Genomic DNA, 21,596 nt, shown 5'->3' with positions numbered 1-21,596 from the left:
AGTTGCTTGTACCTACAATGATAATCATAGTATCGATTATCTACAATAAAAGCAAATTACATATGAATCTCGCGTCACATATGTTATTTGACATTGACACATATTTAAAAGACTCCCGCTAAAAAGTTTCAGACATGTGCAGAACAAAACAGATGTAGACACTGATATAGATTAATCTCTTTTGCAGTCGTTTATCCATTGCATAATGCGATATTTAATATTGAATGAAATATGTTTGTAATTTATGACAAGTAATTATCTTGTCATAAATTACAAACATATTTCATTCATTATTAAATATCGCATTATATATTCTTCTTTTTATCTAATAAATTAATACTTCACGTTTCACACAACTGGATTTGTACTTGTGTGCATGCGATGCGCACATGTATGTTTAATTCGATCGTCGCCACACATGTCTGTCACAAACGGACTATATAATCACATGTAGAGTCTTATTGTAACGTACAATCGTTTGCGTTTTTCGGCTCCTTACTACTTTGATGAATCGCCTCTTCTTTAACTGACAGCAAGTTCGACTCCTTTTCGGCTTTCGCTGCCACTACTCCGATTAATACTTGATACGTATCCATAAATTCCAGATAGGATTTGGTGATGGTATTTGGAAATCGATCGGTGACTAAGCCGTAAGTAGCTTTAGTATCCAAGGCTGGAACTTCACCTGGTAGTGTATGATGATATCTAATATTTAGTATTTAATATTTTATTTAATATTTATTAAATATCTTTTTAATTATTTACAATGTGCCATCAAGTAACGTGTGTGTCCACTTTAGAACAAATTATTGCTTCAAAAACAATAATTCACTGCTTTAAAAATACAAATTCATTGCTAATGCAAAGATGCGTTTTTAATATCAATTTGAAGTAGTTAATTTCAGGTATAATTATTATAATGTTTTAAGAAAAAAATTTGTAACCCTTAAAGATGAACGTTTTTTTTTTTTAATATTAAATTAGTGCTAACTCCAATCCATTTAATCCATTTTCATAGATTAAAAGTAAGCATTAAAAAAAAAAATTTTAATCCATTTTATTCCATTCTCGTTTGCTGAGTCATTTTTAAAGCATTGAATGTGCTCCAAACTACAACTATCTATCATTCTAACTCATTGCACTATTTCAGAATTCTTCGAAAAGGAACAGATCTTACGTATACGTAACGCTGCAGAGAGTTGAAATGTCAGATATCTTAATCTCTAAAATTTCGAACTTTGACGCGTAATATCTCGATTCACGAAGCCGATCGCATTTTTTTACCAGATTCTTTCATTTTGAGTGAAAACGCATCGGATGAGTGTATTTTCATTAAGATTTTAGGTGGGTTTTACGCTATTCTAAATAATTACCTATTAAACAATAAGATTGGAAACAAAACCGTTTACGTTAAATAACATTACTTTAAATATGAAGCGCCACTATGGTCTAAATATTGAGATATTAAACTATTATATATATTCATATAAATGAATTAATTTCAGAAATGATAATTGCGTGCCGATATGGTTGTCGAATTTTCAACGCAATCAATTTGAAATATTAATAATTCCCCCAAATTTTCCAAATTAATCTTAAAAGACTGTCATAAACTTATTGCGAAAAATATTGCCTCGGTCGGGAGTCAAACCCGAATCTCTTGCATTCCGTACATTCTCGCACAGCTTAATACTATTACAGCTTAATAGTATCGCGATGATGAACTCATGTCCGCCGGAAAAAAGGGACGATCAAATGGTTGCAAATCGCGATAACATTATTTCGCTGTTCACGCACGCGCTCTCTTAAAATAATAGAATAACACAGGTACAACTAAATTCTGAAAGTAAAGCCCTAGATTTCTAAAAACCTTCAAACTCGATTTAAATTATTTATTCTAACAAATGTCAAGAGTTTTAACCCGAAATATTTTGTTTATTTACAGAACAATATAATCATGCAATTTTGTATCACAGTGAAACATCTTAAACATTTAAAGAACTTATACAAAAAAATGAGATTTTGCTAATTATCTTATAATATGTACATCTCCATTATTAATATGTAATCTCCATTAGAGCACAGCCCTGACGAAAATGAGAAGTTTCATGAACGTTTGTTTACATGAGCGTTTGTAGGAATTTGTTGAGAATTTAGAAACGCTCAGTAAGATGTTCGTAAAACGGAAATTGCAACGTTGCAGCGTTTGGAAGGCATTCTCTGAAAATAAGAAGTTTCATGAATGTTTGTTTGACGTTTACATGGACGTTCAGTTCAAGTGTTGAGCCTGCTGAACGCAGACATTTTATTAAAAAAAAGGTACAAAATTTTTGATTGAAAAGTCTTATCCTATTTACTCTATTAGATGTGGTTTTTTAAATGTGAGAAACTGAATTGTGTCCCTCTAGTGACCATGCACTATTTGAAAATCGGATATGTAAAAGAATGTTTGCTAAACGGAAGAAAAACGCTTGTATTATGCAGTTGAGAAAAAACGTTTTTGGGCATCTTTAAGCCGTTTGCGTAAAAGCCTTACAAACGTTTAATGAGATTCAATAATTCGCCACATTAGAACAGCGTTTGTTGAATAGAAGAAAAATGTTTGTCTCAACGGTAATGGGAAAAGCGTTTGCTAAATGTTTGAAAAATCTGACAGTGAACTCTCTGCACGAAGGCGCATCCGCGTTTACTGATCATCCTTTGGAAAACGTTACTTTAGCATTACAGAATTTTTATGAAACGATATATACTATTTTATAAGCATTCTGAAAGTGTCTGTTTAAAACCCAATGATATTCTGTAAACGTTCTTATAAAGTTTGAAAACATATAACTCAAAAAAATCGTCATCGAACGGATGTCAACGTTTTATAAAGTTCCGTATTTTCGACGGGGAAGTAAAGAAATACTGTTTCTTACAATGAAATTATTTTTTATATATGTTCTAAATCATCGCTACATTTTTTTAATTTTTGTATTTTATACATACATATATATACATATACATATACATATACATATACATATACATATATATATATATATATATATATATATATATATATATATATAAATAATATGTACACACACACACGCGCGCGTTAAAATGAATACTTTTCAATTCTGAATGCATTTTTATTCATTTATAGGAGCATATCAACATTGCATGGAGCATATCTCTATGCCTTTCAATCTAGAAATATTAGCTTTTTCTGTGCACATAAATAATTGTGAATACTGTTCAATTCAGAATTGAATAGGAAATACAGTTTGAATTTGAATAGGAAATACAGTTTTTCAATCCAATTGAATCTAATTGAATCCAATTGAATCCAATTAAATCCAAAAAAAGTATTCGCTATTTAAAATATGCATTCAGATAGAAAAAAATTTCAATCCATTTTAATCCATTCTCGTTTGCTAGGTATTCACTATGGAAAGCGATACGAAATTTCAAAAAACAACCCACGCCACCAATTCCACCTATTAGGAAAATGGACAATATCTGGGCTAGAACCAATTTAAAAAATGGCTATAACATTCTTTAAACACTTCGAAAATGTCTTTGAACCAAATCTGACAGAATCTCATTTTAATGAAAATAAATAAATTAAGAACAATTTATTTTCTCGACATCAAATATCACCACCTATCAAGCCACTTAGAAGCAGCAATATTAAAAAAATGATTAATACAAAATTAAAAACAAAAAAATCCCGAAATTTGATCTTATCACCAATGAAGTGTTACCTGGAAAACTACCTGATGTAGCCTTCCATTTTATCACGCATGAATTTACAACGCAATACTCAAAAACAGTTCTCATTACAGTGGAAAGTAGCGCAAATTATTCTAATACCCAAATCGAGCAAACCTCTTGGAGAGATAACATTGTCACATTATAAATTATCGTACCGCAATTAAAGACAGATTTCTAAAGCTAAAACTTTGTTCTATCGAATGATACAATTGCCAATTTTATTTAAAAAATAGAATATACAAATTTGAGTTAAAAATATAACTATACATTCCTTGAAATTATTGCGCAATTATAGAAAGAAAGTAATATTATGTTTTTAGCTCAAATGTATACTATCTTTTTTAAAATTGATGTTTATACCACTCAATATAACAACATTTCAGGAATCTGGTTTTTTAATTGTGATACGATGATTTTTGTCGGAGTAATGAATAATCAAAGTCAGATTGCTTCTTTTTATTTAATTAAAATAAAAAAAATTGTAGAAATATTTAAAAAAAAGTTTTAGCGGAAACATCAAATTTTCACTCTTTCAACTTGTAGTATTGTATAAAATTACAAAATTCACATAAGCTCAAAAAATATAGTAAGCTTTTAAAAGTAGAGATTTCAAGCTTTAAACCCTTTTCTAAATTTCAATTTCGTTCATTCCTAATAAAGATGTACATACAATTTTGAGTTAACAAAATTTGACCCAAACAACTTAATATATACTGAGACACTTTGTACATGTATTACAGGTATATTTAGGTTTACACAATTTGCTTTTGCTATAGCTAGCTGCTAAAATCTAAAAAGAGTATTAACACTTGACATTGATGTGTTTTATGCACACACACACACACACACACACACACACACACACACACACACACACACACACACACACACACGCGCGCACGCACGCACGCACGCACGCACGCACGCACGCACGCACATCAATATCAAGTTAATACTCTATCTATAGATTTCAGCGGTTGACTATAGAAAAAGAAAAATTGTGTAATCTCAAATATACGTATAATACATTTAATTATAATCTATGCTTAGCTCACATGGCCAATGTGTGCGTGCGTGCGTGTGTGCGTATAAATATATACATATATGTGAAATACAAAAAATAAAAACTGTAGCGACGATTTAGAACATGTAAAAAAGATAATTTTATTAAGAAAACAAGTATCTTTTTTATCTGTGCTCTAATGGAGATATATGGAAATGTATATATTATAAGATATTACAAAGATCTCAACTTTTTTGTACAAGTACTTTAAATATTCAAGATGTACGCAGACAACAAAAAGTGTCTAAAATCAAATCCATATTCTTGCGTCTCAAAAAATGACTTAAAGACATTATGTCATAATTTTAGACTTTGCGTTTTGTTTATTTGGGTATTATGTAAAGTTTCATTGCGATGCAGAAATTGTATGGTTATATTGTTCTATAAATAAATAAAGTATTTTAAGTTAAAACTCTTGATATTGTTTAAATATTTGTGTATAAAAATTGATAAGTACAACACATAATTAACTAGCTTAGCTCATCAATCCTTCTTTTAATTTGTTTTATTGTTAATAAAATATACTGTTCTCTTATTTTATTAAACACTAATTTTTGCGTCGCAATGAAACTGCATTTGTAACTGCATTTTAAATATTTAAAATACTTATACAAAAAAAGTTTAGATTAATTTTTCATTACATGCTTTTCAAATTTTAATATTGTAATAAAAAAATAATAAATAAAGTAAATAAATTATAAAAATGTATTTAATAGAAATAAAATGCTTGAAATACAACTATCATATGTATATAGTTTATTATTTGAAATATAAATATTAGCACATTTGCAAAAAAAAATAACATAACTTTAATATTAATATTTTTAAGCGAAATAAACATCACGCCCATGTAAGATTACAGAGATGAATATTTCTGAGCCACAATTTGTAAATGTAGCACGATTATACGAACAAAATATCGATTTATCAAATGCAGCCTTGAAAAGTGGACCTTGCTATGTAGCTTACATTCACTTTGTCAAGAGGCAGTAGTGCACGGCAGCATTTTGCGATTACAAGTTTTAGGCCGTCATATATCTTTCGGGTTTCTCTCTGTTTTGACGTTCACCTTTACTACGAGCGTCCGCTTTACAAGCAGCATAGTATTGTACGTAATGTCGCCACAAGATAGACTCGTTTTCCGTAAGGAGAAAACGACGAATACGAGCGTATCAAATGCAATATTTGCATTGCTGCAGCGTCAACATTTTGAGTAATATCTACATTAAGCAAGTGAATAAACACAATGTGAGTAAATAATGAGAAAATGAAAATTACGTTATATTTTTTTTGCGATTTCTTCCAAAACGAAGCAAAAATGAATGTATTTCTACACGATCTTTTTTCTTAGTTTATCGATCCTCTACACGCTCCTGAAGTTTTAACATTTAAATTTCAAATCCTGTATATCAAATGATATAATTGATTACAGTTAATCCATTTATTTAAGATAGATTGATATAAAATAACTGGATTTTATAGTCTATGTTAGATTTGTGATTTCTTTTATTTTTGTATATGTGAACCTAATATAGCTCAAAATGCTATAATCTTTTCTTAAAATTATAATTTATTTAAGTATATATATTTGAAATGTTTCATACTTTTTAATGTTCAGAAATGTTCCTTCTTTTGAATTTGACGATCAGTTTTTAATTTCAAACTCAGCAAAGATTACAAAAAGGTCACAAAACTTAAATAGGCCATATACGGTGCAATTACTTTATTTAAAAACAGTGTTTAAAAATATTATTGAATATCTTATAAAATAAAGTATATATATATATATATATATATATATATATATATATATATATCATATATAATGACAAGATATTATACTTAGAGTAAATAGTATTCGAACATTTCTCTAAACATGAACCAAATGATCCAAAAGATTATAAAGAAAAGTATAGTTTTGATGATTTGGTGTATCCAATAAAATCTAAAATTAAACATTTTGTCTATAAATAAAAACGAGAAATTTAAACTGGAAATATTAAGCGAAAGTGAGATTTATTACCTTGTATATTTCATACGACTAACTTTCAACATACTGTCATTTTCATTAAGTCGATAGAGCCGCATGCCCTGATAATGATTAATTAAGTATTCTGTCCAATTAAATTTCATCATGCTAAACTTAAATAATTGTTTATCTTTCTCTTCGAGATTATCCCACATTGATTGAATATTATCAGTAGAATAAATCCATTCTGTATTATAGAAAGGTTCGATTGCTTTACAAAATTTGTCTACCTTCATATATAATTTCCACATACTGAAATATATTGAATATTATTAAAATTGTTCATATTATTAATATAATTTTATTTGATTTAAACAGAAACCATTATAGTAATACATACAGCCGTAGTAGTACATACAGCTGGTCTCAGAAAGGTAGCAACACTTTTTTTTAGATACAGCAGCCTAATCACCCAGCGATTAGTTCTTATTTGTGTATCCATGAATAAGAATCAATCGATCGGTGAGCAAGCTGCATTCCAAAATCTCATCGAAAAAAAGGTGCAACCTTTCTGTGACCGCAGCTGTACGTTAAGGTTCAGTTCCACAATTTACGATTAACTCTTAACCGAGGTTCAACTTATTCACTGTCTCTTTCCAATTCTAGAATGGAACGAGATAAGAAATGAGAGTTGTACTTCGGTTAAGAATTAACAGTGAGTTAATTCTTAAGAACTTAAATGAGTGTATTCAGTATCATGACCGTTTATTGAATGCTCAGTGAGAGGTTGTAGTACTGAATGCACCCAATATAAGACACAGTATTTATATTTAAGGCTAATGCACATCAAAATTTTAGTCAGTAATTATAAGAGATTTAAAGGAAATATTATAAGCATAACAGAAAATCTATCATGGCTGTGTGACTTGTTGGTAGGACGAAAATCTACTAATATTTTTTTGTGCAAGAAAAAATTTAGAATTAAATTCACGACGCGAAGGTCGTATTCATAGTCGATTCTTATGTTTAAGACTGTCGTAAAATCTTAAAATGTAAATCAATCCGAGGACTGTATTAAGATCTTAAGACATTATATTAAGGCAGTTTTAAAATAAAAAACAGACTATGAATACCGCCTCATGTTTCGCGTTTCATAGTTGTAGCCCTTGGGTGCGTTTCGAGTTAACGAACAAACATGATGCATCATTTGTCTTCGTTCATCAAATAATAAAGGATAAAACGATACATCAGCGTAACTTGGAATGCACCCCTTGAAATTTATGAACATTTATAGAAAGAAAGGGCGGAGATTTAAAGAGAGACACCGTCCAACTGCACACACCATGTAATCCCTTCCATCATGTTATAACGTTTCACTAGCGTTGCTTCTGCACACAGGACGCAACAACGCTTAGCCCCGATGCAGTAGCCAATCAATTTATTGCTTTTTGCAGTTTTATAGTTATGATTATAATTTTTACGTGCAATGGCCTTTGCTTGATACCTCGGGCTACGTCCAATACAGATACTGGCGGCATCCAAAAGTAAAGCAGGAAGGAAGTGACCGAACCAAACGCAAAATCTGTATGGTATCTTATGTTTGAAGAGAGTCATTAATGGCAAGTATATGGCATTACGTAAGGGATACATTTTATTGATGTCAAGTAATGCATGAATGTATTCATTCCAAGTAGGGCCATCGATTGGCGGAACGAAATTATAAACAAGCACATTACCTGTATGGCTAGAACATAAATGTGTATTTAAATAAACAATAAGATATAGAAGTAATGGCTACAACGATCAAAGTTAAATCTTTGATGCTTAAATAATTCATCTAAATTACTAAATATATATATATATATATATATATATATCATATTTATATATATCATATTGATATATAGTTATTAATTTGAACTGCCGATTTTTCGAACTTATAAACGCAATTAAACACTATAGTAATATCACGTATTAAATTAACAAGTAATTTTAATAATTTGATGCTCAATCAAGCACCTTATTAGAAAGATGTTGATGTGATGAAAAACTGTAAATAAATTTATTGCGGAAAATATTACCTTGGTCGGAATCGAGAGTCGGACCTATATTTCGTACGAGCGTTCTAAACCTTTAGGCTACCAAGGCCTTAGTAAAATAAGAAGTTTATAAGAATATTATAACTTTTTGCTCCAATAAAAACTCTACGAGATATTTGAAATTCGCGGACCACAGAAAGAAAGTTTTTAAAAAATTAAGTAAAAATGATATGTGTGAATTTTTATTTCAAGCAATAGTTTGACAATTTAAACTTTTATTATTTCATAAACTGCTTCTTAAAATAAATATTCTCAAATAACTTTTTGATTTAATTTTTTAAAAATATTCTTACTGCGATATTCACAAATTTCGGGACAACCTATATAGTCGAAGAGTATCATACAGGGATTTTCCATATGTCCTGGCTCGGCTGAACATCTCGGAAAGTATGCACTTTTGAGAAAAATGTTTCAGATAATGTTGCATTATATAAAGTAATGAATTTAGTGATGTTAGCAGTTTGATCTTGGGTAGTGTCGCTAAGGTCAGATCAAGGTTACATTGATTTTCTTTAACGGAATATCTTACTTTGATTCCAGAATCTAATAGCCATTGTCGAGAGCTTTTCAAAACAATAAAATTACGTTTTAATGAGTATTTTTCGAGTTACGATGCTTGAAAGTATACCGTACTTGCAGTATCACCGGCATTAGCATTACTCAAGATGTCCTGACAGCTAAAACCTCTTGAATGTTGTTTATTATGTCTTGAATCATGTCCTGGATAATATTTGTCAAGATCAAGGCCATTAGAGAGATTATACCTTTTATTTTCATTTTTACGTAAAAATAAATTTTTAGTGCAAAAATGAAAATAAGAGGCATACCCTCTAATAGCCTTGTTGTTGACAAATATTATCCAGAACATGCTAAAGAACAACATTCAAGAGGTTTTAATCGTCAGTCGGTTACATTGTGCAATGCTAATGCCAGCGGTATGTACTGTAATTTTCAATCCTCATAATTCGAAAAATATTTAATGAAAAATAACTTTATTGTAATGTTTTGAAAAGTTCTTAATACCAGCTATTAGATTCTGGAATCAAAAGTAGGATGTTCCATTAAAAATACATCGAAATAACCTGATCTTGATGACACCATTCAAGATCAAACTGCTAACATCATTAAATACATCGTTGCAACATTTGTCTGAAACATTTTTCTCAAAATCGCATACTTTCCGAGATATTCAGTTGATTCGGGATATATGGGACATCCTGTATTATAATATATGTATTTATTCTTTGATACAATTTTCTTTCAACACATTATACTTATTCTTATGTACTCGTTATTCCTCATATTTTTATAGTTACAATAATATAAATCATAAAACTGATCGTACCGGTATTGACTGCGGACATCATACGCACTAGCAATTAAAGCGTTTACGGTAAAATCAACAGGCACTATATTCGCCTTGTAAGTGCCATTACAGCGATGAAATCTTATGATACCGAGTAGCAAACTTCTTGCGAAATCTGATGGCCCATACATATTGTCGATCCAACCAATAAGTGGTTCACTGGCACTAGATATAACTAAAACGAATCTTAATTATTCCTCTGCGTAGACGCACGAATATTTATATTAAATGTATGCAAACATGCACGCACTTCACGGTTGTTTAGAGTTATTTTAAAATTAAACTTTCACATTATACAGAGTGTGTTCTAAGTACGCTAAAAGACTTTAAGCGATGATTCCTCACACAAAAAGGAATTGACTTTGAGGAAGGAAAACCTCAAAATAAAAATTCCATATGATCATATCTTGTAACAGTTTGATTTCAAAGGTATATGATATCAAAATAACAAAAAGATGTTTTTTCTTAAAATCTTTCGGGTTATTTTAATGTATATTATTTAATATTATATGAATTATATATCTTTATATGTGTTTAAAGGACATGAAGCCGATTATCTTTTGAGGTTATACATTTTTTTTCATTCAATCAGAAGCAGACACAAAGATAAAGCGGATAATGCTTTTTTTCATGAAAAAATTGATATGCCATTGATTTCTTTTTGTTCAAAATTTTTTTATGATAAATAGGATATCATCAGGAAAGCATTCGGGAAATTCACAGAAAAATGTATCTGTAATATTTTCGATAGAATAAGTCATTTCTGAGATCAATATCAAATAAATCGTAATAAAATCATAATCAAATAAAATGATTTTTGGAGTCTACACATTTGAATTTATTTTTTTCCTCGGAATGATTATTCTATTGAAAATATCTAAGGAACCTTTTTTTGTTCATTTATCCCAATTATCTTAAAAAAATGTTAAACTTAAAAAAAATCAATGACGTATTAATTTTTTTCAGAATAAAAGCATACCCACTTATCCTTGAGTCCGGCTTTGATTGAATAAAAAAATAATGTACAGCTCGAAATGATAAGGCTTCTATTAAACATACGAAAATTTTTTAAAACAATCTGAATTTTTGAAATTGATGGAATTTTTTTCATGTTTGATTATATATTTTTGAAACTAAGCCATTATAGACACTCAGTCATATAAAATTTTCGTCTTGAATTTGTGTGAGGAATCATCTCTTGAAATCTTTTAGCATATTTAAGACACACCACATAGATGTGCCATACTATGTGTTGTAAACTAATTGTACAAACCGGTGGCAAATAGTTACACTGTATATAATTTATACAGAAATGGAATTTAAATTCTTTTTGGAATGTAAACTCTTCGCTAAAAAAATCTAGTTTTTATAATTAATTATATTGTTACCCATTGCAGGTCGAAATATTCCAAATGGACGTCCATGTTCGTTTTTAAATAATCCTTCTGAAATCGCCTTCGTGAATGTGTATGTATTCGGCCATTGTGAGGAGAATCTGTTAAAAAATGATAGCTTCCTATATTTATGTTATATAATATATTTATGTTATATAATATATTTAATTATACTTTATTATTTTTGGAGTAGAAGAATTACTTAGAAATTTTCTCCTCGAATATATTTTCGGGTAAGTTCCGTGCGAATGTGATAAGATGTTTATGATTAATGGGATACGAATATATACGTTCTTCAATATGTTTTACATGACAATTTGAGTATATTGTTGACACATAAATAAATGACTGAAATAAATGTTAAATTTAATTTATGTTTCTTTCTTAAAATAAGTAAAAACTTTATGACACATATTAATTATATATACATGTATATGATATATATTATATACATATATTAATTATATATTAATAATTTTTGTTAATTACTATTGTTAAAACATATTGTTAGATCAGTTACCTTCAAATGATGAGACATGTCTTGTGCAAGTTTTATGATGGTAGCAGTAGCATCAATGTTTACTATTGTAGAAATTTTGAGATTTTCGTAGAATTGCATATCCGCTGCTATATGAAATATTACGTTTACCTAATAATAATAATCGTTACACATTATTTTAAGTATAACAGAAATATAGAAAAAAAGAGAGAATTTATTTCTTTGTTGATAGTTATCCCGAATATTATCCCAGATAGCACAGAGTTGAAAAAAAATTCAATGATATGTCATCAATTCTGAATTCATTTTCAGATGCAAAATGAATTCTTTTTCTGAATTCTTTTTTCTAAAAAAAATTCTTGTCAAAAAATGAACTTTATTATATGTTTTCAAGAGGTCTTTCTTGCAATAATTAACGAGATATTTATTTCTAAAGATCGAATAAGCACATATTCGGCCGACCATTTCACCAAATGCACGAGTTATTAATTATTAAAAATTACCATATTAACCCAGCTTACCGCCTAATAATGCAAGCGTACAGCGAGATGTAGCACAATGATCGAGGTTACTGAACACCTTATTAATAGTAAACAACTTGTCGCATACGTAGTTACCTCGATCGCTGGGCGATTACCTGACATCTCGCCATGCGCTTGCATTTAGCAATAAGTTACGCTAATACAACGATGTTTAATAATTAATAATTCGTTAACTATTACAAAATTTGAAAAGAGCTTTTCGACTGAGTTTAGTTCGCTCTATTTACATATGAAAATTGTCCTAAATATTTTAGGATAATGTATATAACATGTTATATACATTATAAACTTGTATATAACATGTTATATACATTATAAACTTGTATATAACATGTTATATACATTATAAATCTTGTATATAATGTGTTATATGTATATAGTATAAGCTTTTTTAGATATACATTAATTTTTTACGTTAAAATATAATGTATACAGACGAGAGAGTAACAAGTGCAATTTTAATTACCTTTTTTATTAGCATGTTTCTATCACTTTCTGACAATCCGAAATCTTTGATATTGAAATCTCCTATGATTGGTATGATTTTTTTGTGAAAATAAGGTACTTCTTTTTTTATTCGGTCATAAAGCTGTGGATATATAGATTTATATAACAATGGTTCACAAATATATTATGTTTTGATATAGTCAGTGTGTTACTAACTGGATCTTCAAGCATTTCGTCCAATAGATTTTCAGGGCTTTTATCTTTTTGCGAATGTATCATCACATATATCATAGAAATATCAGGGCAGCTTCGTGACAGTTTCTCTATCAACATTTTTCCAAGAAAGCCTGTACCTCCTACCAAACAAAATATAAACAAATTAGAAAAATAATATACATACTAATGTGACCAAAAAGTAAAGTAGGGGCTGATGCAATAAAACCAAGATTGTTACTTCGAAAAAGTAAGGCATTACCGTTACTTGAAAAGGAACCATTTGTTACTTTTTTTTTATAATGCTGAAATAAGTTATTAGATTTTAAAATTACATTAACTGATAATTTAATATCAAATGTGAAATAAATGTTCAAACTTGAAACTCTCTACTAACTATAGTATATAAGATAAGGTTTTCTCTATATTAAACTTACTTATCAATTTTATTAATTCTTTATTTATTAATATCGTTATTTTAATGTATTCATATAAGAATTTAGATTAAACAGATGATAGATTAAATATCGTTTTTAAACGTTAATTCCTGAAAAACGTTTCCTGGTGGAAATAAATCGATGAAATCTTTAACAATAGACTCATTTCAGTATAATTTATGAAAATGAAATGAAATGAATCAATTGATAGAGATTTCAACAATTTTCAATGATTTCAGCGATTTATTTCTACCAGGATTACTATTATTTGTATTTCAATATTTATTATATCTTGAAAACTAACGTGGTTATAATTTTAAAACATATAAAAAGAAGAGCATAAAAAATCACAGCACAAGTTATAGTTTGTGATATTTAATTATTATTACTTTAATTAAAACATTAAATTAAAAATAAACATTTCGGTCACAATCTGGCCATCTTCAATAATTCAATAATATTCTTAAAACGCAGAGTTACATCTAGTTGACATTAAATTCAATAGTTGGGTGTTGTAATTAAATACAGATGTTCTTTTCTATGTGAAAATACAATAATGTTACAACGCCAGTTGTCATATCAAGAAAAGTGTAGAACAAGAATTTCCAGATTCTAATTTAAATAAAATTGTATATCATTAATATCTTCTAGTCGGAATATAAAGAAATAGAATCGTTACCTGTTTTACAACAAAAAAACTAAACGATGAATCTCAAGTACCTCTTTTGCACAATTAGAATTTTGTCGTGACATTATGTGTTGTTATTAGTCATATCATGTATTTTATCACTATTTATATATCTGAGTCAACAGTTTAGAAAGTTCTAGAATTATTTATTAAAAGAAAGAGAGATCCTTCTTAAGAAGAGGAAGATAAACATCAGGCAAACCTTCCGTGTCACTTTGCTTATTGATACCTCTTGTTTGTCTTTTTATATGTATCATTTCCGAAATTCTTCTTTTCATTAACGATTGTTCTGTATCTAAAATTCTTATATTATCCCAATCTAATTCATGCATCTCATTCAAACGGTGACGTGAAACCACTGAAATTTCGGAAGAAGATTTTTTTTATGTCAGCCTTATGTTCTTTAATCCGAGTTTTTAATTTCCTTTTAGTTTGGCCAACATAGGACGATTCACAGTGTTTAAACAATTGATTTTATAAACTACTCCACATTGGTCATCCTTAGGCAAAGAATCCTTTCCTGTCTTAATAAATGTATTTATTTTATTCATAGGTTTATAAGCTATATTAAAACCATAAACATGTGAAAGTTTTTTGAATTTTTCAGATACTTTGCCCAAGTATGGTATCGTGAATAATTTTTTTGAAGTAACATTAGAATCATATTCATTATTAATTTCTTCACGATTTTGATCTAAATTAGTTCTATTTTCCAATGTTTTTATTCTATTTTTTATTATTGAAAATATGAACTTTAAAGGATAACCATTACTTAAAAGCGTATGAATTAATTCAGAGACGTTTTTTTCATGAAATTTAGGGGGATAAAAATAGAATTCTATCAAATTGTCCAATAATTACTCCCCTTTTATGTGCTAACGGATGATTCGAAAAATAGTTTAAATATCTCCCAGAATTGGTAGGTTTTTTATAAATATCGAAGATGATATTTCCTTCTTGTCTCATTAATTTAACATCTAGGAAATTTATGCCGTTTTTATCGCCAAAGTCAACAGTAAATTTAAGCCTTTCATGATATGAGTTAAACAATTCTAGAACTCCTTCAACCTTTTCTTTATGTACAGCTAACACAATGTCATCCACATAACGAAAATAAAAAGATGAAATAATATTATTCGTGGTAATAATTTCTTGTTCTAAATCTTGTAAAACTATGTTCGCCAGTATAGGGGACAAAGGAGAACCCATTGGCATGCCAAAAATCTATTTAAATATTTTTTTATCAAAACTAAAAAATGTGGAATTAATTATAATCATAATTGCTTTGATAAACTCATGTAAAGGAATCGAAGTCTTATTTTCAATAAAATTCCACCTACGTTACTTTTTGATACTAATTCAGTCGGAATACTCGTGTACATGGAGACCACGTCAAATGATATAATACTGAAATTTTTATCAATTGCTTTACCATTAAGTTTATTTACTAAATCTAAGCTGTTTTTTACATAACTAAAATTTTTTATATTATTATTGTCAATGATTTCTTTTAAGAAGGTCGCCAGTGGATGAAAAGCACTGTTAATACAACTGACAATTAATCTTAGAGGGTGACCTTCTTTATGAATTTTTGGCAGTCCATAAGATCTCGGAAGTTCGCCATCCGACAAATACAATTTTTTGTATAAATTTAAATCAATGTAGTCCTTGTTTTTCTAATTTTTTAGTAAATTACCAATTTCCACAGTTATTTTATTAGTAGGATCTTTTTTTATTGAATTGTATATGCTCATTGAGAATCTCATACATTTTTTCTTTGCAACTATCTCGACTCATAATTACAGTGGTATTGCCTTTATCCGCTCTAGTAATTAAAATATCCGGATTCTCTGAGATGAATCGCTTAACCTCCTTTACACCTTCATGTAAAATTGTATTTTCAACAGATTTAATGTTACAATTCTTAATCGATTTAAGAATTTGGACAGTTTCATTCCTAACATTTTTACGTATTTCATCGTCAGCTCTAAAAAGATTATATTCCACGTGTTTGATGAACTCACGTGTAATACCGTCCTTATTAACCACGTTGTTAGGTAAATTAAACTGTTGACCTAATAGTAATACGACTATGACTTTTTCTGAAATTTTGACATTACTCAGATTTGTCAGCCATTGTTCGTTAGTATTCCGTATATCAAATTTTTCATTAAATCTATCAGGAGTAATATTAATATTATACGATGAATAAATTGTATTAGAATTCGTAATTTTAGTTGAAACTGTTTTTAATTTTAAAGGTGCACAAGAAATATCACCATTCATCTCAGACTCCACAAATTGCGTAATATTATAGTTAATACTATTGATATTCAATATTTCTTGGCGAATATTTAGCCCGCAAATTAGAGATTTTTTTGGCAATTCTATTTTGTTCTTTTTGCCACATAATGACGAAGTCAATATTTATTGCCCGTACCGTAAAAATTTACAGTATAATAATATATATGTGATATGAATTATATATTTTCAACACTGGCAGTGTCTATTAGAACACAGTATGAACTATTAAGTACAAAATATTTTTTAAGAAACTAAAAGTAAATTATAAAATAAGAAAATAATAGGGAACTAACGGTAAAAGTAATGGCTAAATTCATTATCATTACTGTAAAAATATAACGACGTTACCGTTATCGTTACAGACAGAATAAAGTAACGATTGTTACTGAAAAAAGTAACGAAAGCGGTAATGGCGTTACTACCTAATCCTGAATAAAACGCAAATACGAATTTATTCACATTCAAATTTATTTGGTTCTCTTCAAAACAATCACCTATCACTGCAATATATGACAACGTTACTTCCGATATATCTTTGACGCACATTAATAGTAAATTTCGGATATAGCCTTTAAAACGTGCAGTGGTATTCTTTTTTATCGCGTTTATCCATTCAAAATGGTTTATGAGGAAGAGTTCCGCACATCGCTAATTGACCAATTTAAAATAAAATATTCTCATTGGTAAAGGAGTGAAAAGTTGGTAACTTTGTTTGTAAACTCAGTTTGTAAAATTCTTTTATCTAATTTCAAAGTCATCAAATGCCTCAAAGTATTTGTAGCGAGACTTTAACTACAATCTACATAACCTAACTCGGCCGATATGAGAGGGACTGCATATGAGACATATGCATCATTTATCCTTGTTTAACATTCGGTGAATAACAAGATTAAATAATGCATCATGCGTGAAACGGAATGCACTTTGGACATTTGGAACTGCATTGTGCGTTAACGGAATCCTCCCGTGGAAAATTATATTCGTTGATTGTTAAGCATAAAATCACAAACAATAAGACAAGCAAAAGATACAAAAGATATAAATTTAAAAATCTAAAAAAATTCAGTATGTACAAAATAATTCAACAGCCTTCAATATTTAACGTAACCTTAAACAGTACAATGGGCAACTGAGAGCACAACGCAGTTAATATCAGCATACATAATGTGTTATATATTAGTATTGTTCATTTTGTCTCTCGCGAGCTGCTCGAGATTACTCCGAACGAACCCAGCGTATTTGAAATGTAGCATTCACACTACGTACGACATCGGTCGCATGACATCTGACATTCATCGTTACAACGTAATACCAATGTTATTATATAATCCAGAATAATAAAAAATATGCTATGATCCTTAACGGCCAAACCATGGCCGAAAATTTCAGAGTACTGGTGAAGGTTTAAGGTTATATAAAAAAATTATATATAAAAGAATGCATTTTTTCAAGATCTCTTACAAGAGATCTCTTCTTAATACAATATTAATATTTTATTATTCAATATATAGACAAGAGCTACGACTCAATATAATATATTTATTAACAATATTAGAAGTTAAAATTATAAAACAAAAGTAGAAAAATCAATAAAATTGATAACAGAATTTAATAACAAAATTTACGATGGACATACGTTTCAACCTCACATGAGATCATTTTCTATGTTGTTAAGTTCAATTTTATTAAGTTCTATTATCAATTTTATTGTTTTTTCTACTTTTGTTTTATAATTTTATCTTTTAATATTGTTTATAAGTATATTATATTGTCTCGTAGCTCTTGTTTATATATTGGATTTTGAATCGTTTGAGCCGTTTTCTTATAATTTTAATTCTACTAATATTTAATTATTACTCTTGATAAATACCTGTAATAAAGATTGTCTGTCTGACGTAAAAATCTTGTATCTGTGTTCTGTATCGGTCTTCAGTTTCCATATTGTATTTACAGCGAGATCTGTGGGGTAGAGATTAAGACTCCTGAATACTTCAATTTCAGCCAAGAACTCTGCGTTGACGATATAGCGACATAGAATCAGATGACAATCTGATGGAAGATATAACATGAGATCCGTTCGGGCAGACGCTATTAGTTCTTTTTGTGTGTTTATCATTCTATCTTTGTTCTCTATAGAAAGAGAAACATAAAGTGTGTTATCTTCGGCGCGCCAAGTGTAAACGAGACAGCGTGCTCCTTCTCACACTAGTCGCTTGTTTCAAGTGACCGAAAATGTTTTCGCAGCATTCTCGGCCGCTCGGTGAACCTCGGCATCAAAAAGGGGCGACGGACATTTTAAGGCCATATTCATGCTGATAATACTCACGAGCATTATTTGTTTTCTTTTAACAAACAGTAAGGATAAAATAATTTTTAAGTGTTGTGAACGTGAATCAGACCGCGATTTAAATAACATATAAGTTTTAATAAATTGTAATAATAGAGTGTACCCCTCTCATTAGTCCATAATAGTATACATTATGTTAAGATGCAACAATTTATGAGATATTTAATTGTTTACGATTTTTCATGCGCGTTGTATACCTCTTTCATAAACTCGAGTAGCAAGAACAGTTCAGTAGAAGTGAATTTTACCGGATAAAAATTATAAACTAGCATTTCTCTTCATCGAAAATCTTCGAAAGACCATCAGAAAAGAAATACATATGTTTTAGACTCGAGATTTGTGAAGAAAATATGCGAAAGAAATCGAATAGTTACAAAAAGCACGTTTTTCGTTTATAAGACGAAAGATATTGATTGTATGGAAAAAAGTTCAATATGAAAAATGTAGGTATTTGAAATAGCTACAAAATGAGACATGGAACATTAAAATCGATCTATTAGTTAAATAGAAAAAAATTAAAAATACCAAAAAAGGCTTTTTTTCAATTGCTCTCTGTTCATTGAGATTTAAACGCAAGCTTCGAAATTCTCGTGAAATGTAGAACAAATCGTAATGACGAACAAATCTAGCTATGAACGAGCCTAAAATGTTCATTATGCTAAAAGCTATGTGTTCACTAAAAATCTGTCTGCGGAAAACTTAATTTCTTCGTCTTTGAGCAGTCGCACGGCAATTTATAGAGGTGATATTTCTTCTTCAAGAGTTGCATTATCATACTAATAACAAAACGATTTTATCACGTATACTTAATAACAAAACGATTTTTTGCAGTTAAACTGTTTTAAAACATCTTTGAAAAGTGGGTATCTTTTTTCGTATAAAAAAATGAAATAATTCTGTTAATATCATATCAAATAGCCGCTCAGTAAATGAGAATGGATTTAAATGGATTGAAATTTTTTCTATCCGAATGCATATTTAAAATAGTGAATACATTTTTGTTTTATTTAATTGAATTCAATTAGATTCATTTGAATGCAATTGGATTGAAAAATTGCATTTCCTATTCAAAATTTTGAATTGAACAGTATTCACAATTGTGTGTGTTTGTGCGCACAGAAAAAGCTAATATTTTTAGATTGAGAGGCATAGAGATATGCTCCATGCAATTCCTATAAATGAATAAAAATGCATTCATGATTGAAAAGCATTCATTTTAACATTCGTGAACCAATATTTCTGAAAATCTGAATCCATTTTTAATTTATTTCAATCCATTCTCATTTGCTGGACCCAACATACGAGAATGAATTAAAATGGATTAAAATTTTTTTAATGCGTACTTTAAATTCATGAAAATGGATTGAATGGATTGAAATGAATTGGATTTTAGCTGATATTAATTTAATATTCGAAAAAAAAACATTTATCTTTAAAGATTACAAATTTTATTTCCTAATACATTTATAATAATTATACCTAATATTAACTACTTCAAATTGGCATTAAAAAACACATCTTAGCGGGTTTCGAACCTGACATCTCTGGATTATGTGTGAATCTTTTACGTTACCCGCTACACCACTTCTTTAATTGGTAAATGTGTTATTCATTCTCTACATCAATTATCAACCACCCAGCAAACGAGAATGGATTGAAATGGATTATAATGGATTTCCAGAAATACGGATTTATGAATGGTAAAATGCCGATGTGCGCCTGCCTTCCGTTTGATGCATGATGCATTATTTATTCTTATTATTCACCGAATATTAAACAATGACAAAGGATTATGCACATTATGCACTTCGAACGTCTGATATCGCAGTGTACGCTAATGGGAATCCCCCCGTGGAATGATATTCATTGAATGTTTTGCATAAAATCACAAATAATAAGACAAGAAAAAGATAAATTTAAAAATCTAAAAAAATTCAATATATACAAATTCATCAGCCTTTAATATTTAAAATAACCTTAAATAGTATAATATAATGGGCAACTGAGAATATAACGCAGTTAATATCAACATATATAATGTGATATAAATTTCGTGTTATATATTAGTATTGTTCGTTTTATCTCTCGCGAGCTGCTCGGGGTTGCTCCGAACGAACTCAGCATACTTGAAATGTAGGATTCACACTACATACGATATCGATCACATAACGTCCGACATTCATCGTTACAATGTAACACCAATGTTATTATGTAATCCAGAGTAATAAAAAATATGTACATGTAAATATGTAAAAATATATGCATTGTAATACTGCATTTGTATAGCATGAAATCTTCTATATTTTGAAAATCACGTATATCCAAGCAGTAATATGCTTGTAATATTCCACAAACATTGCAAAACTGTAATTGTTACAATAATAATAATAATATAAAAATATAAATTTTTACAATATTTATGTAATACAGTCTTTTAGTTTAACAATCGTTTTTATGATATAATAATTA

At 29.0% G+C, this 21,596-nt stretch overlaps 2 protein-coding genes across 10 annotated transcripts in view; one reads left to right on the top strand and one right to left on the bottom strand.

The window, feature by feature from the left end:
* The window catches only part of LOC105145287 (putative fatty acyl-CoA reductase CG5065), a 91,304-nt gene that overhangs the window by 29,329 nt on the left and 40,379 nt on the right, over positions 1-21,596 (top strand). Inside the window, exons 1-2 of one of the 8 annotated variants that reach the window (XM_087407166.1) lie at positions 418-650; positions 1,151-1,344. The exons of 6 other annotated variants lie outside the window; for them this stretch is intronic. The gene's annotated coding sequence lies outside the window, so the exon portion shown is untranslated. Of the gene's footprint in view, positions 1-417; positions 651-1,150; positions 1,345-21,596 lie in introns of those variants that run through there. One more of the 8 variants, XM_087407169.1, reaches the window with a different exon arrangement.
* Positions 6,660-21,039, bottom strand: LOC105145286 (putative fatty acyl-CoA reductase CG5065). Of its 2 annotated transcripts, none has more exons than XM_087407159.1 (10): positions 18,651-21,039; positions 13,355-13,494; positions 13,158-13,280; positions 12,171-12,299; positions 11,853-11,998; positions 11,645-11,772; positions 10,236-10,431; positions 8,296-8,535; positions 6,846-7,103; positions 6,660-6,767 (listed from the first exon to the last, which is right to left on the bottom strand). In XM_087407159.1, the coding sequence occupies exons 1-10, from the start codon at positions 18,718-18,720 to the stop codon at positions 6,665-6,667; spliced, it is 1,533 nt and encodes a 510-aa protein (XP_087263285.1). In that variant the 5' UTR covers positions 18,721-21,039; the 3' UTR covers positions 6,660-6,664. The 2 variants fall into 2 exon arrangements, with proteins under 2 accessions (XP_087263285.1, XP_087263286.1); XM_087407160.1 differs by having other exon boundaries at positions 11,645-11,751; positions 18,651-21,037.

Source organism: Acromyrmex echinatior, chromosome 6 (genome assembly GCF_024713525.1).
Source record: "Acromyrmex echinatior isolate Ae372 chromosome 6, ASM2471352v2, whole genome shotgun sequence".
Taxonomy (NCBI): Eukaryota; Metazoa; Arthropoda; class Insecta; order Hymenoptera; family Formicidae; genus Acromyrmex; species Acromyrmex echinatior.
This window is presented reverse-complemented; position numbering and strand designations above follow the sequence as displayed.

Bases quoted from the DNA above. Each gene is read 5' to 3' on its own strand.
- LOC105145286 (XM_087407159.1), bottom strand. From the start codon at position 18,720: ATGGAAACTGAAGACCGATACAGAACACAGATACAAGATTTTTACGTC. The intron at 13,281-13,354 runs GTTAGTAACACA...ATATATCCACAG, and splicing joins ACGAAATGCTTGAAGATCCA to CTTTATGACCGAATAAAAAA. The intron at 8,536-10,235 runs GTACGATCAGTT...TTTATGTTCTAG, and splicing joins GATGTCCGCAGTCAATACCG to CCATACAGGTAATGTGCTTG.